General features: G+C 38.4%; 1 protein-coding gene across 3 annotated transcripts in view; it reads left to right on the top strand.

The window, feature by feature from the left end:
• DNAI3 (dynein axonemal intermediate chain 3) overlaps positions 1-16,286 on the top strand; it is a 72,938-nt gene that overhangs the window by 44,576 nt on the left and 12,076 nt on the right. For all 3 annotated transcript variants that reach the window (XR_010153416.1, XM_009424414.5, XM_009424410.5), the window contains exons 15-18: positions 958-1,102; positions 2,929-3,016; positions 10,624-10,742; positions 14,634-14,697. Coding sequence is in view for 2 of the 3 variants with exons in the window: in XM_009424414.5 (XP_009422689.4) it covers positions 958-1,102; positions 2,929-3,016; positions 10,624-10,742; positions 14,634-14,697 (416 nt within the window). In the remaining variant the exon portion in view is untranslated. The remainder of the gene's footprint in view (positions 1-957; positions 1,103-2,928; positions 3,017-10,623; positions 10,743-14,633; positions 14,698-16,286) is intronic.

Genomic DNA, 16,286 nt, shown 5'->3' with positions numbered 1-16,286 from the left:
GCAACAAGTGTTGGTGAACGTGCAGAGATTTGGATAAATTGGAGTGATTACACATTGCTGATATAATGTAAAAATGGTGCAGTTGCTTTGGAAAACAATCTGGCAGTTCCTCCAAAGATTAAACACAGAGTTACCATTTAACCCAGCAATTCCAGTCCTAGATACACCCAAGAGAAATGCAAACATACACAAATGTTCACTGGTAGCATTTATAATAGTGAAAAAGCTGTGGTGGGGAGGTGCAGAATTCAAATTTATTTATCAAATGTACTGATGAGTGGATACATAAAATGTAGTATACCCACACAATGGAATATTCATCAGTAAGGAGTAACGAAGTCCTGATACGTGCCAGCCACAACACAAATGAGCCTTAAAAACATGCTAAGAGAAAAATGGCAGTTACAAAAGACCATATATGATTCATTTTATGAAAAGTCCAGCATAGTAAAATCTATAGAGCTAAGAAGCAGATCAGTAGTTGTCTAGGGCTGGTGGGATGGCTTGGGAAAAACTGCTAATAGGAAGCAACTGCTAATCTGCATGAGATTTTTTGGTGAGGTGGGAGAGTGTAATGAAAATCTTCTAAAATTGATTGCAGTGATGGCTTCCCAACTCTGTGACTATATTGAAAACCATTGAGTTATACACTTTAATTGGATGAATGTTGTAGTATATGATTTATATCTAAATAAAACTTATATTTTTAAAAGATTGCATCAAACTCAATTCTCATATGTTATTAGTCCCAAGATGAGGGAGGCTGTTAACTCAATAAACAGTTTAATTCTCTAAAATATAAAGTACAAAGCTGTCTTGTTTCATAAAAATCTTAGTTTCAGATACATTAAAATATAGCCGTGGTCACAATGCTAATATGTAGCAGCATTAATGGTAGTCCTGAGGCTGCACCTCTTGTTTGTACTTAATAAAAAATATATATAAACTTTTTTTTAGCACAATATGTTTTTGGGATATTAGACCACAGAAACCTTTAACCCCCCAAACAACAGAGAAAAAGAAGGAGGAAAGTATTGAAATTCCTTTTGATGTACCATCTACTTTTTTGCATCTAGATCTCTCCTGGAAACCTCTCACTAAGGTAAGTAATGTGGGGTTTTTAGTCCATCCTGTTTGCATAATACACTATTTACTTTGCATGCATAGACATACATGTACACACACTCTCTAAAAGTAGAGCAGCTCAGATTAACACAAGACTGTACAATTTGTGTTTATTCAACCAATAAATTCCTTGATTGAGAGGATTTTTAGTTTTATTTTATTTTTAATTGATACATGTTATTGTATATATTGCATAATGATTTACACAGATTTACTTTGAAAAGCTGACAATGAAGAAGTATATGGTTGCTGATGTAGCTGATGTTTGCAATATACAGAAAAAGGGAGCAGAAAAACATTTCAGTCATTCTAACTGTGCCAATAACAATGATAAGTTTCAGAGTTCCTGGGAGAGCTTCAAGCTCTCATTATTTTTTAATTATTATTTTTGGATTCAGGGGGTACATGTGCAGGTTTGTCCCATGGTTATATTGTATAATTTTGGGGTTTGGGCTTCTGCTGAACCCATCACCCAAGTAGTGAACATAGTACCCAATAGGTGGTTTTTCAACCCTTGCCTCCCTTCTTTCCTTCCCCCTTACAAGTTATTTTGATGCCTCTTTAGATCCAGGTAGAAATCAAAATCATCATGAATTCAAGATTGATATTTCATGTATAAACAAGCCACAATTTCCAAATAGTGTGTGTAATAATTATCCAATAGCATGTCAGTTGCCTGAAAATTGGTTGGTGCTCAAGTTAGCCCAGAAAAGCTAATTTTCCTCACTACTGTAGCCAAAATTCTGCCTATCAAAATTTTGCCTATCAATAGAAGGAACTGGTATTGTTCCTTCTGTACGTTTTTTGGGATATTTGACCACGGAAAGCTTGATAATACCTATGACCAAACAGAACTGAAAATTAACTGAATGAGAAGTTGTTTGTATTTATCTCGCATAGCAGAGCTTGAAGAAAAGCAGTTTTAATTTGAGAAAAATATGGCTATGGACAAGATATGTGTGGAAAATATAAATAGACTTCAAACTTGATGGCTCTCTTTCTTTAGAATGTCTAGTTTTAAGTTTAACATAATACTTTTCTTCTGATTTATAAATATCACAAGAATTATATTATTTTGTATTTGCTCCCAATGGAAGAGAGAACATGGAGGAATAAGAATATTGCTGAGATAACTGGGAAAGAATTGGAAAGAGAAGATTATAAATTTGGGGGACTGGGGGTAGGATCTACTGAGCTATGAATAGTTCAAACAAACAACCCCAAACTCATCTAAGAATAATTGCATAGCATGTGGACAAACATCCTGAAGGAGAAAGGGCTGAGGGAGCTGTGAGGGAAAACTGTGAAGTGTGACAGTTTCTCTTTCCAGCCACCAGGATGCAGTGCAGGCCCAGGGCCTTCTGGAACTCCAGTGCATGTGTTCCTGAGAGGACTTGGAGGTGGCCAAGCAGATGCAAGGTCCCTGCACAACTTTCTGGGGTCTCATTTAACTGAAAGATTTAGGGAACAGGGTAACAAGTAATTATTTTGTATTAAAACTCTTAAGGATGTATTATGGAATACAATACAAGGCATTTTTCAGAAAGAAAATGACACATGAGAATTTGGGATGTGGAAATGTGTCCTCAGACAAGCTCCTTTCTGTAGCTGGGTTTAGAAATGTGGTTTAGGTGCTTTCCATGGAGAAAAGAAACTAGAAATTTGAGGGAGGAAAGGGAAAGAAGAAAAAAAAGGAGGTGGGTTTCCTTCAATATGGGAGCAGAAGGGAAAGGCAAGAATAAATTACCCAAGGATAATTTCAGGATATGTGGAAATAATCTTTGCTATATGTTCTCCCAAAAGGTAAGGCTGTCCAAGGGTGAAACAAGTTTAGACCACTGTCCAACCAAGATAAGCCTGAATGAAGACCATCTTCTTTGCAAAACACAAGGTAACTGCTTTTGCTTATTTAAAAAAAAAAAAAAAAGGCCGGGCGCGGTGGCTCACGCCTGTAATCCCAGCACTTCGGAAGGCTGAGGCGGGCGGATCACGAGGTCAGCAGATCGAGATCATCCTGGCTAACACGGTGAAACCCCGTCTCTACTAAAACTACAAAAAATTAGCCGGGCTTGATGGCGGGCGCCTGTAGTCCCAGCTATCCCGGAGGCTGAGGCAGGAGAATGGCGTGAACCCAGGAGGCGGAGCTTGCAGTGAGCCGAGATAGTGCCACTGTACTCCAGTCTGGGCAACAGAGCGAGACTCCGTCTTAAATAAATAAATAAATAAATAAATAAATAAATAAATTTACTAGTTTGAGTGTTAGTAGCTGATTATGACTAACGTGAGTTACTCACTAGGATAGTCTAATTTGTAAAAAGAATACAGAAAATCAAACCCTCCAATGTGCAACTTTATAATGGCAATAATAGCTATTGCCAACGCATTAAAATTGCCTATACACAAAAAAGATTCAGTTCATTTCAGCTTCTCAAAATATTTATTGAGCACATTTATGTGTCTTCAAAAACTCATTACATTAAAATAAAATGAAGCCCACTTAATGAATGTTACATGCTCAAAGAATAATGCTATAGGATGGAACACATCTGAAGTCTAGTAAAATAAGTTATGAAGTATCAAGAAACAAATTACCATTCTCAATTAGAATACAATTTTTAAAAATAATATTTATACAGCACCAAGATAAAACTGAATAAAGAAAGAAAACTGACTTTTAAATCTATCTCAACTCAACCAACACATCTTTGCTGAAATAATTGAAGGGGGCACATATAAGCTGTCAAAACTATTAAGATAAAGGTATGCATGAATATCCCACCTGGAGAGCAATGCATAATGAAAATGTTCGAGAATAACTAGCAATTGAAATATTTCCCAAACATTCGCCTTATCAAAAGGATTCCCATTTATAAATTTTTCAATGTTAGATGATAGAATATCTAAGAAAAACACATACCTAATACCCAGCTTGAGCAAAATTTCACTTTGAAGCCATGTGTTTTATTGATATAACCCAAAACCTCATGCTAAAAAATACTGATTCACTAAACTTTTATAGACATTTTCAAAGCATTATTAAAACATTGCATGCTGTTTCTCTATTAGGGCCTGCTTCATTCTAGAGGGAATCTAACGGGAGTTTTCTCCTTCTCCACCTCTCCTCTTCCTTCTTTTCCTCCTCTTTTGTATTTGATCATTGGTTATAATGTATCACATTCCAGCCATGGTTCAGGTACGGTGCTACTATTGCACATACTTTCATTCATTTAACAGATATTTGTAATTTGCTTACTTTGTGCTAGGCCCCAGGGGTACGATGGTGAGCAAAAACAGATGCTAATGATCACAACAATCTGCAAGCTGGGAATTTCCATTACCATTTTATAATTAAGAAAACCAAGGCTGAGAGAGGTTAATATAACTTGTAAAAAGGTAACTTTATTAAATGTCCTAGTATTATTTTTTAACCTAATGAAAACAGGTGGCCAGGAGGATGAGACTACCTTTATCCAGTTTATAGGAAGGATATCAGTATCTCTTTTAAAGTGTGAGGGGTTTTTATTCATTTTTAACAACCACACTGAGGTATAATTGACATACAATGAACTGCATATTGTCAAAGTGTTTAATTTGATATGCTTTGACATATGTACACACCCATGAAACCATCAACATAATCAAGATAATGAACATATTCACCACTCCCAAAAGTTTATTCATAGAGGAATTCCCTTTGGGACACTTCCCTCCAGCACCTCCCTCACTCCCAGGCCACAACGGATCTACTTTCTGTCACTATACATTAGTTTTCATTATCTAGAATTTTATGTAAATCATACAGTATATACTCTTTTTTTTTTTAAGAGATGGGGGCTCACTCTGTCACCCAGGCTGGCATGGAGGGGCATGATCATAGTTCACTGCAGCGTCTAACTCCTGGGCTCAAGCAATCCTCCTGTCTTAGCCTCCTGAGTAGCCAGGACTACAAGCATGCGCCACCACGTGCAGCAATCTCGCTTCTTTTAATCAGCATGATTATTTTAGAATTAATTCATGTTGTCTGAATGAATCCTTTTTATTACAGAGTGGCATTTCATTGTATGGATACACAACAGTGGTTTATCCATTCACCTGTTGATAAACATTTGGATTTTTAGCTTAGACCTATTACAAATAAAGCTTCTATGAACATTCATGTACAAGTCTTTGTATAGACATATGCCTTCATATTTTCCTGGGTACATCCCTAGGAATAGAATGGTTGTATTATATGGCAGGTGTATGTTTTACTTTTTCAGAAACTGCCAAAGCATTTTCCAGTTTTACCAGTTTACATTCCCACTAGCAGTGTATGGAGAGTTCCATTTTCTCCACATCCTTGCCAACCGTTGATATGGTTAATCCTTTTAATTTAACCATTCTAAAATATACAGTCGGATCTCATTTACACTTACCTAATGACTTAAGTTGTCAAGCAAATTTTCGCGTGTTTTTTGCCACCTGTATGTCTTCCCTGGTTAAGTGTCTGTTCAAATCTTTTGCCCATTTATCAGTTGGGTTGTTTGTTTTATTTTTATTTTTGAGACAGAGTCTCGCTCTGCTGCCCAGACTGGAGTGCAGTAGCATGGTCTCGGCACACTGCAACCTCTGCCTCTGGGTTCAAGTGATTCTCATGCCTCAGCCAACCGAGTACCTGGGATTATAGGCGTGTGCCACCAAGCCCAGCTAATTTTCATATTTTTAGTAGAGACAGGGTTTTGCCATGTTGGCCAGGCTGGTCTCGAACTCCTGTCCTCAAGCAATCTGCCCAAATCGGCCTCCCAAAGTGCCAGGATTATGGATGTGAGCCACCACATCTGGCCTGTTTGTTTTCTTATTATTGAATTCTGAGAGTTCTTAATATATCTTATATACTAGTTCTTTCTCAGGACTAGTGATATGTGATTTTTAAATATTTTCTCCTAGTCTGTGATTTGTTGTCTCATCTCTTAGCAGTCTTCTGAAAATCAGAAGTTTTTAATTTTGAGGAAGTCCAGCTTATCAATTTATTCTTTTGTGGATCATGGTTTTGGTGTTGAATTTAAGAAATGTTTGCCTAGCCCACAGTTGCCAATGTTTTTTCCTAATTTTTCTAGTTTTATGGTTTTACATTTAGGGCTATGATTTCTTTTGAGTTAATTTTTGTAATTGGTATATGTTATGGATCAAAGTTCATTTTTTTGTGTATGGTATTCCCACACCATTTGTTGAATACACCATCCTCTTTCTACTGAACTGCTTTGCACCTTTGTCAAAAAACACTTGTCCATATATATGTGAGTCTATTTCTAAACTCTATTCTGTTCCATTGACCTATCTTTAGAGCAATACGACACTGTTTTGATTATGCTAGCTTTATAATTAGTCTTGAAATTAGATAGTGTTAGTTTTCCAACCTTTTTTTTTCAAAGTAGTTTTTGACTGTTGTAAGTTTTTTGCTTTTCCATGTGAATTTTAGGAACAGCTTGTTATGCATAAAAAGCTAGCTGTGATTTTGACTGAGATTGTATTGAATCTGTAGGTCAGTATTATGAGAATTAGCATCTAACAAAATGAGTCTTTTAACCCATAAGCACAGTATATCTGTTCGTTTATTTAGGTCATTAATTTCTCAGAAATGTTTTGTATTTTACAGTGTACAGGTCTTTCACCTCTTTTGACAGGTTTATTTCTATATTCTTCATATTTTTTGGTGCTCTTGTTAATGGTACTTAAAATTTTTTAATTTCCAATTGTTCACTGCCAGTGTATAAAAATACAATTTGTATCTTTTTTTTTTTTTTTTTTTGAGAAGGAGTCTTGCTCTGTCGCCCAGGCTAGAGTGCAGTGGTATGATCTTGGCTCACTGCACCTCCATCTCCTGAGTTCAGGTGATTCTCCTGCCTCAGCCTCCCGAGTAGCTGGGACCATAGGCATGTACCACCACACCAGGCTAATTTTTGTATTTTTAGTAGAGATGGGGTTTCACCATGTTGGCCAGGCTGGTCTCGAACTCTTGACCTCAGGTAATCCACCGGCCTTGGCCTCCCAAAGTGCTGGGATTACAGGTATGAGCCACCACGCCTGGCCTACAATTTATCTTTGAATATTAATTTTGTATCCTGAAATCTTGCTAAAATCTCTTACTAGTTATAGTGGCTTCTTTTAGACATACTGAGTTTTCTATATAGATAATAATGTCATTTGCAAATAGAGACAGTTTTACTTCTTTTCCAATCTGGATGATTATTTTTTTCTTACCTGATTGCACTGTGTAGAGCCTCCAGAATGTTAAATGAAGTGTGAGAGTGGACATCCCTGTTTTGTTCCTGATCTTTGGAGGAAGGTCACTGTATGGCCATGATCTGCCTCCTGTGTGAATGGCCAGCTTTCAAGACTTTGAGATCAACTATGGTATTTCAGATTTCCTTTGGTCACACTGCCAACTATCCGCCCATTCTGACCAGATTTGGCCCTGTTAACTAGAATATACTCATAAGGTTCTTGATCACATTTTGATTCTTGATCCTGTACTGGTTTCTCCTTTGACTGTATCACAAGTCTTCGCTATCCCACCATTTTCTCTTGAGGCCTGTTGAGACTTAGTGTCAGTGTCTGGTACTCTGTCACTATCTAATGGCCAGGGACCACCCACCCTTTGTCTGCCATTTTAGGTCCATGACAACCCATGCTCTTCTAAGTGGTCACTTTAAGAAATTCTGTATTTATTCTGATAAGGAAACCCTTGCTCTAAATGCTTTTGGAATTCCTCTGTTGGAATAGCCTTTAGAGCCTGACATATATTCTTCTAAGCAATGTGGCATAGCAGCTAAGACGGTAGATTCTGGAGTTGATGGTCTGGGTTTAAATCCCAAAGCCACAATGTATTATTTGACCAAGTTAAATTACTTTACCTCTCTGTACCTTAGTTGTTTTTTTGCTTTTAAATCCATTTGAAAATAGAGTGAGGAAGATGAGGGGAGTAAATAATAAAGAGAACTACCTCATAGGGTGTTGTGAAGATGAAATGAGTTATACACGAAGCTCTCAGAATAGCACATAGTCAACACACAGCAAATGTTAACTACCATGTGTGAGACCTTGCATAAATTACTTAATCTCTCTAAGCCTCAGTTTACTCATCCTTGGAGGAGGATGAATGCATAACCATCTGGAAGTTCTTGTGAGGACTGAATGAAATGGTTCCTATAAAGCACACACTTTAGTGCCTGGCATGTAGTAAGCATTCAATAAATGTCAGATGCTGTTATTATTACTATCTCAAAGGATGGGAAATCCATGACCTATGAGGATGATTTTGAATCTAAGTATCCAAAGTTATTCCCGTCAACTCTGAATAAACGTAGTTAATAACATTTTTCCCTAGCCTCACCTTCTTTGACTCTATCATAGCCTTCCCCAACCTTTTTTGCACCAGGGACCAGTTTTGTGGAAGATAATTTCTCCACTGGGTGGTAGGGGGAGGTGGCGGGTGGGGGGGCAGGCATTAGATTCCCATAAGGAGCGTGCAACCTAGATCCCTTGCATGTCCAGTTCACAATAGTGTTCACGCTTCTGTGAGAATGTAATGCTGCTGCTGTCTGACAGGACATACTGCTCAGGCAGTAATGCTCTTTCACCCACCTGCTGCTTGTCTCCTGCTGTGCTGACCAGTTCCTACCAGGCCACGGACCAGTATCTGTGGCCCAGGGGCTGCAGACTCCTGCTCTACCACATTAAATGCTATTAACTCAGCCTATTTTCTTGGAGCGCACACTTCTCTTAGCATCTGTGATTTTCCTATCCTGCTACTTCTTCCGTTATTCCTCCTCTATCTCCTTTCCTGGCTCCATTTCACCTTGCTGCCATCTACTCATGAATGTACCTTGAACTTTAGCTTCAGCTGTGTACTTTCCTCATTGGTAACACAGTCTACCTGCATGGCTCTAACTTTTATCTCTGCTGAGAATTCTCCATCTGACTCTTGCTGTCTCCTGGGTTTAAACCCAATCTACCCTATCCAAGTCAATGTGTCCAGAACAGGATTGATACTTGAGTCATTCCTGATTCTCTCTTCAGGCCTCCACTTCCAGTCTCTCACTCAAGTTAATCATGTTTTCCTTTACATTTATCGCACCTTTGCCTCTTCCTTTTCATTATCAGTTGTAACCCTATAGATCAGGGTCTTGTCTCCCCTTGTGAGACCAGAAGTCTCCACACTTTTAATCTTATAGCCCCTTGTTTAACATTTCTGAGTTCAGATTCTCAATGTATGTATATGTATTTATAAATTATATACATATTCTACTTCTCTAATATATTTGTGTACATGATTTAAAAAGAGAGGAACAGACATTGAAATGTGAGTGAAGAATTTGAAATAAATATTTTAATGATTTTAATTGTATATATTAAATGGGTACAAAATGCCTTTTTGCTCTTCCTACATGTATTATAAATAATATCTTTTAATGAGAATAATGTGATTGAATATGCCCAGTCATGTTTGAAATGTTGGTTTACACTTTGTAATACAGCTATTTAAAGATCTAGTTTGATGTTTGGTTCATTTTGATACTCATTTTTGATGTCTTACTTAGTGGGAAAAGATACCTCTCAAAATATGTAGATCCAAAACAAAGAAAGTATTGGTTGACTATACCAACTAAATCATGATAATCATTTTTAAGTTTTGTCCAGAATTATGCTAAAGTTTTTTTTTAAATGTAATATGTCTTTTTAGTATAGCTGAAGTTTTATTCTCCTGTTTTAGTTTTCACTTGTCTGTTTGTTGGTTGGTTTTATGGTTTTTTGTTTCTTCTTGGGTAATATGACTCAGAGGACATATTGAGGAAGTGTGGTAGAGGAGGGTTTTATGAGCATATATTTCTCTACCATCTTTCCCAGGAATTGAATATCATATTTTCGAAAATCTAGTAAGTTACCTGGAAAAATGTTTAGGACATAGCTTTAAGAGAATAGAAAAGCAGCATATAAAACTAAAATAGGATATTATCCAGTTTTTTTTTAAAAAGTGAATTTATAAGAAAAGTCACAATATTTTAATATTATCTCTGGGAGACATGATAATGGATGATTTTTGTTCTTTTACTCACACTTTTCTTTATTCTCCAAGGCTTAAATAAATAACATTTATTAATTTTAGATTACAAAAAGACTTTTAAAACAAGGTAACATCAAATACTTTTAAAAAGAAACAGGTTGCTGATGATGTTTGTGTTTCAGCCCCCGAATTAGCTGTGCTCTTACACTATGTGCATGTATACCTAGAGCTATAATATAGTACAGTCATTGATGTTTGGTTTGGAATAAAAGAGGGTTCTTTTGCTAAATTAGAAATCTAAAAATGCTTGGACTTATGCTCACTACATTCGGAAGGGAATGGGGCAAATGCAGGTGGCAAGGGGCAGAAAATGTAAACTGTCTATATTTTAAAAGATGTTTCCCTGTAAATATGTACTTCTTCTACCCACACTCCTCTGAAACACAAAATGTTAGCACAGAGCAAAACAGAGAAGGCAGAAGAAATGAATCCGTACCATAATCTGGAAAGTGGGATGGCCAATCTTCTCAAGCCAATAGATGACTTCTGCACAAAGTTCTTTGTGGGAACAGAGGTAAATTGGGATTATCTGCTTTTAAAATTAATACTTATTTATACTAAAATATGTTATTACAATATCTATTGTACATTTTTGCTGTGTAAAGACATAAAAGTTATACCATTTTCATATTTTAGTATGCTTGTTTGCATTAAACATTTTTAACACTGATACCTCGTAGATTCACCTTTAAAATGTTCCTGAACGTATGTGGACAAATCTGTAAAATTGCATACTTCTTAACTAATAATATATTGTTCAATCTATAAATATTCATCAAATACCTTTATCATTTGGAAGAAACCATACTAAGTGTTAGAGATTTACTAAGAAACTATAGTGTTTTGTTGGGCTAACACAATCTAGTAGAAGAGACAGTAAAAAACTCACTCATTTCAAAAGATAAATAACAATTGGATATAATAATGATAATGGCTGCCATTTTCTAAGGACATACTATAATAATAACCAAAGCGAGTTCACATTTACTGGACATTTTCTATGTATCAGTGTCTGTGCCAAGTTATTTACCAATTATATCCCATTTAATCCCAGTAATCCTGTAAGGTTGATATTATTATTGCCATTTTATAAATGAAGAAATGAGGCTCAGAACTTTATCTACAGTAATACAGAGGCAGAGATGCTCTTTTCACTCATGACTCTCATTCCCTGAAATACAGAGTATTTTTTCCAGGCCAAGTCACCATGAGAAGAGGCCATAGCTCAGTCTCACCAGAATGCAATCTTCATCCACACTTTGGTATGAAGAGGAAAGCAATCAATTCCACAAGCTCTGGAGAACATGACTGTGTCTTAGGCACAGCACTGGGTGCTGGGATCAGAAGTGAACAGCATGGTCCTTCTCTCCTCAAGGCACTTTCTGCCTAGTCAAGGAGCAGACACATGATAAACACCAACACCAGTCCAGAGACCATTCTGATAGGAAGAAGGAGGTTGGGGAAGGTGACCCACAGGCTGCTTGGATGTTGGAGGTTGAGAAGGAATCTCAAAGGTCAGGTTGAGAGTAGAATTCCAAGCAGAAGTAACAGCCTGAACAATATTTGGAGTTATGAAAGCCCAGTATTTGTCTGGAGATAGTGAAATAGTTTGGTGTAAGAGGGAAAGGTATGTCTAGAATGCCTGGTTGGAATCCAATACTGAAGAGCCTTTCCTGCTGTGTTAGGTAATTTGAGTTTCATTTAGTAAGCAATGCAACACTACCAAATAAATGTGTGCTTTATAACTTGGGTTTCACAGCAAAGTTTAAAAAATTTTTTTAATTGTGGTAAAATATATGTAACATAAAATTAATCATCTTAGCCATTTTTAAATGTACAATTCAGTGGTATTAAGAAACACCTTTCCCAAAGAAGTTCAATAATCTGTTGGAAAAGTACATTCATATTGTACAACCATCACCACCATCCATGTCCAGAACTTTTCCTCATCCCAAACTGGGCGTCTGTACGCACTAAACAATAACTCCCTCTTCCTTTCTTTCCCTACCCACTTGTAACCACCATCTACTTTCTGTATCTACGAATGTGACTATTCTAGATACCTCATGTAAGTGGAATTATACAATATTTGTCCTTTTGTGCACCAAAGTTTATAAAACAGGGGAATGACACCATCAGACCAGATTTAGAAAAATCAGTGACTGCAAGATCTTAAAGCAGAAATTAAAGCATGACACCCCCTGCTCAAACTCTTCAGTGACAACTCAGCACAACATGAATAAAATCCAGACTCTTCGCACCATGGCCTATGAGATTCGTCCCCTGCCTATCTCTCTACCTTATCTGCACCAACCTCCCTCTCACTCTGGCAGCTCTGTTTTTTCCTTTTTTCTTTTTTCTTTTTTTTTGCGATGGAATCTCATTCTGTCACCCAGGCTGGAGTGTAGTGGCACGATCTCGGCTCATTGCAACCTCCACCTCCCAGGTTCAAGCAATTCCCCTGCCTCAGCCTCCTGAGTAGCTGGAATTACAGGCGTGTGCCACCACGCCCAGCTAATTTTTTTGTATTTTTAGTAAAGACAGTGTTTCACCATGTTAGCCAGGGTGGTCTTGAACTCCTGACCTCAGGTGATCCGCTCGCCTTGGACTCCCAAAGTGCTGGGATTACAGGTGTGAGCCACTGTGCCTGGCCTTTTTTCTCATCCTCCTAATACAAACTCTTGCCTGCCTTTGGAGGCCTTGCCCTACTTGGAATTTCTTTACTCATCCCTCAACAGATACTCACTGCACATTTAATATATGCCAGGCATTGCTCTTGGCCCTGTAGATATAGCACTGAACAAACAGACAAAATTCCCTGGCCTCATGGGGTTGGCAGTCCATTGGAAGGTTCTACCAACTTGTGACACAGCTGATCTATCTACTTTGGATAGAGATGTTCAGGGAGGCATCACTGGGATCTCGACTGGCTGGTGTGGGCTGAGGGAAGGGAGTGGAACCCTGGAGGGAGAGAAGACAGGCAGGCGGTGATTTCAGGTGGGCCAGCCCAGAAATGAAAAGGGCCTGAGCAGTGGGGCCAAGAATGTCAACACAGGGGTCAGAGAAGTGGAGTTGGGTAACAGAATTACAGAAGTGGCTAGAGAAGGATATAGAGGTTTCCAGCTAGGTGACTGATGATATGATGAGCCTTCAACACACATTTATTAGATTGGTTCCAACTAGTCCTCGTTGACTTGGTTCAATTTCATTGTTTCATGTACTGGCTATGAGACCCAGGAGATATTAATAACTCTCTTACAGGACTTTGGTGAGGGCTAAGGGTCACATCCATAAAGCTCCTAAGAACGCTGGCAAGGACTGAGTGCTCAAGAAGTGGTATCCCTGAGGGTGATGTGCAACATGGCCATAGATTAGCAAAACATGTACCCATCTGTCTGCTTCCTTAGACTGTGAGGATCGTGAGTAGAGAGAGGGCTTGTCCTTGGGTTTGGAATTTCCAGCACCAAATACAGTCCTTGTTTGTTAAATGAATTAACACAGATGAATAAAAGCTCAGGTGGGTGAATGAGTGACCTTGTCCCCGGCGAGTTTATCCTTCCCTTTGCATAAATCAAATGGGCTCTCTTCTCCCCTTCCTGGCTACAGATCCCAATCCATCCCCCGTTTTATACAAACTCCTGTGTTTTTCTCTTCTCATCCAGTGAAGAAACAATGGAATTAGGAGACCGCATGGGGTGACCTAGAGCAAGTCATTTAACCTCTCTCAGTTTTCTCATCCATCCAACGACAGCGAGGGACTAATTATTTTCTGTAAACTTCTCCCACCTCTGTAATTCATCGGTTCTCTCTGTCTTTCCCCTTTGCATGACTGTTTCTTCCTCTTCTTACATCAGGTCCATTTGCCTTCCCCTCTCCTTAAAACGGCCATAAGACAGAATAAGAATACATATCGCTTGCTATTTTATTTAGATTGAACTTTATGTTTCCTGTTCTCAACCTGAAAAGTAGTAATTACTACCATGTATGCATTCATAGTCCCTCATTCTCACTTATTCCACAAATATTTATTAACAATTGACTTTCTAATGGGCTGAAAAGTAATCACTGAATAAGATGGGCTGATCCCTCCCTTTACGGATCAACAACAAAAACTTTGGATGCCCAGCGGTTGGGACTATTGTCCCAGATGGAGTATCTGCAGAACTATCATGTTCTCCACATCATTATATGTGGATAAAAACACAACAAACTCATTGTTTCTTCAATATAAAATTGAGTACTTATTTTGAGGCTTTCTCTCTCCCCCACTGGATCAAATTACTTGATTAAATTGACTTGTTGTTTTGCATTTGTTTTGCTTAACAGTCATTCTTAGCACATAAGTGTGAAGTCTTTTGTCTCTTAAGTTGTCATTGTACTCATCAGGAACCTGTAATATTTTTAGGAAGGCGAAGTGATATACACAGATTGGAAAATGGAAAAAGACCCTGAAACTGGCCGACTTATGTGTAAGTTTTGTGATTGCCCTGTTATTAATAAGATGTTCCTTTTAATTTAAACTACCCAAAGGAATCTCATGCAGTACAGAGTCACCCTGGTCTTGCTAATGGGAGGGAGGGCTCCTAAGGTACTGACTAATAAGGTGAAGGCCTTGAATAAGCAGCATAGTCATCACCTGGGAGCTTGCTGAAAATACACATAAAAATCTTAGATCCTACGCCAGGCCTTCTGAATTGGAATCTGGATTTTAATAACATTTTCCAGGGTATTTGTTTTCACACCAAAATTTGAGGAGCACTGACCTATATGTTGCTTAAATGACTGAGAAACTTGAGTGATTTAATTTAAAAATAAAATACTGTTTCAATAATTCAATAACCTGGTAGTTCATCTATGTGGAAAATCTGAGTCAATGTGAGATTATAAGCAAAATGTAAGATAATCTAGAAGACCCCAGCAGAGTACGGGAAAAGGGACTGCAGGACCCTCCTTTGGGGCTAGGACACGTTGTGTCTTTATGTCTGCCGCTCCCAGGACCTGGGCCTCTGGAAAGCTGAGCAGAAGCATGTGGGTCACATCCAGGCGGGAGAAGGAACTGCAGTCAGGAATACAGGCACCCCAATAAGCAAAGCTCCCTATCTCTAGCAGGCTCAGAGCCTTGGGGTTCACTACAATTATAACTGCTCATTTTAAACCTTTGAATTTTGTCATAGTGTGAAAATATATTTTAATGCATTTCACAGTTTGGGATAACCATAAGCAAACGAAGAGGCAGCTCCTGGGACTGCTAGGCCCACAAAGGCTGGCAAGAAGGCTTCAGAACACCATGAGGGAGCAGTGTGGTAGAGCAGCTGGATTCTTTGCAGAAGGGTATCTAGTCAATCATGCGAGTGGAAGTGTGAGTGACTGACAGGGGCCAGAGGTCAGAGCCACAGTCTATAGGGGACAGCTATTGGAGCTCAGGTCTTCACCTGTAACCTCCCGGCCTCACTCCTACTGCGTGTGGTTCCAGAAATCAGAGTCTGTTGTAAGATCTGAGAAGACTATCAGCCGTGCCTCCAGGGTAGCCATTTAATCTTGCAGCCAAAATACTCCCACTTTCTTCCCTGAATGGAACCTCAAATGTGTGTTGTTGACAACAGTGGGCCATTGAGAGAGGATTAGATGGATCCTAGGGAGGGACAAGTGCACACAGAACAGAGACTGATTTTCCACTTTCCATTCATTCCCAATTTCATGATTTAAAGATGAACTCAAAATTAGATATTGGATATCATGAATTACATTCAACTTCTTTTATGCTTACTCATATATCTGTTTATTCAACACTTAATGAGTGTTCATTGTGCACGTACTGCAAGCTAGGCATTATAGAACATGACAGCAGTCTTACCATGCCCCTGGGACACAAGCTGAGGACCGGATGCCATGACTTGGTTGTGCACAGGGGACACTGATTCCTCCTGGTCTCAGAGATTTTCTTGGGGCGCCACTTTCTCCTAGAGCCAGCTTCCTAAACTGCTTTGGAGGGGTCCCATGACAAACAGGGGTTTTTTTGTTTGTTTGTTTGTTTGTTTTGTTTTGTTTTGTTTTGTTT

This window comes from Pan troglodytes, chromosome 1, assembly GCF_028858775.2.
Source record: "Pan troglodytes isolate AG18354 chromosome 1, NHGRI_mPanTro3-v2.0_pri, whole genome shotgun sequence".
Classification (NCBI taxonomy): Eukaryota; Metazoa; Chordata; class Mammalia; order Primates; family Hominidae; genus Pan; species Pan troglodytes.
Note: the sequence above shows the minus strand (reverse complement) of the source record. Positions and strands in the feature narration are given on the sequence as shown.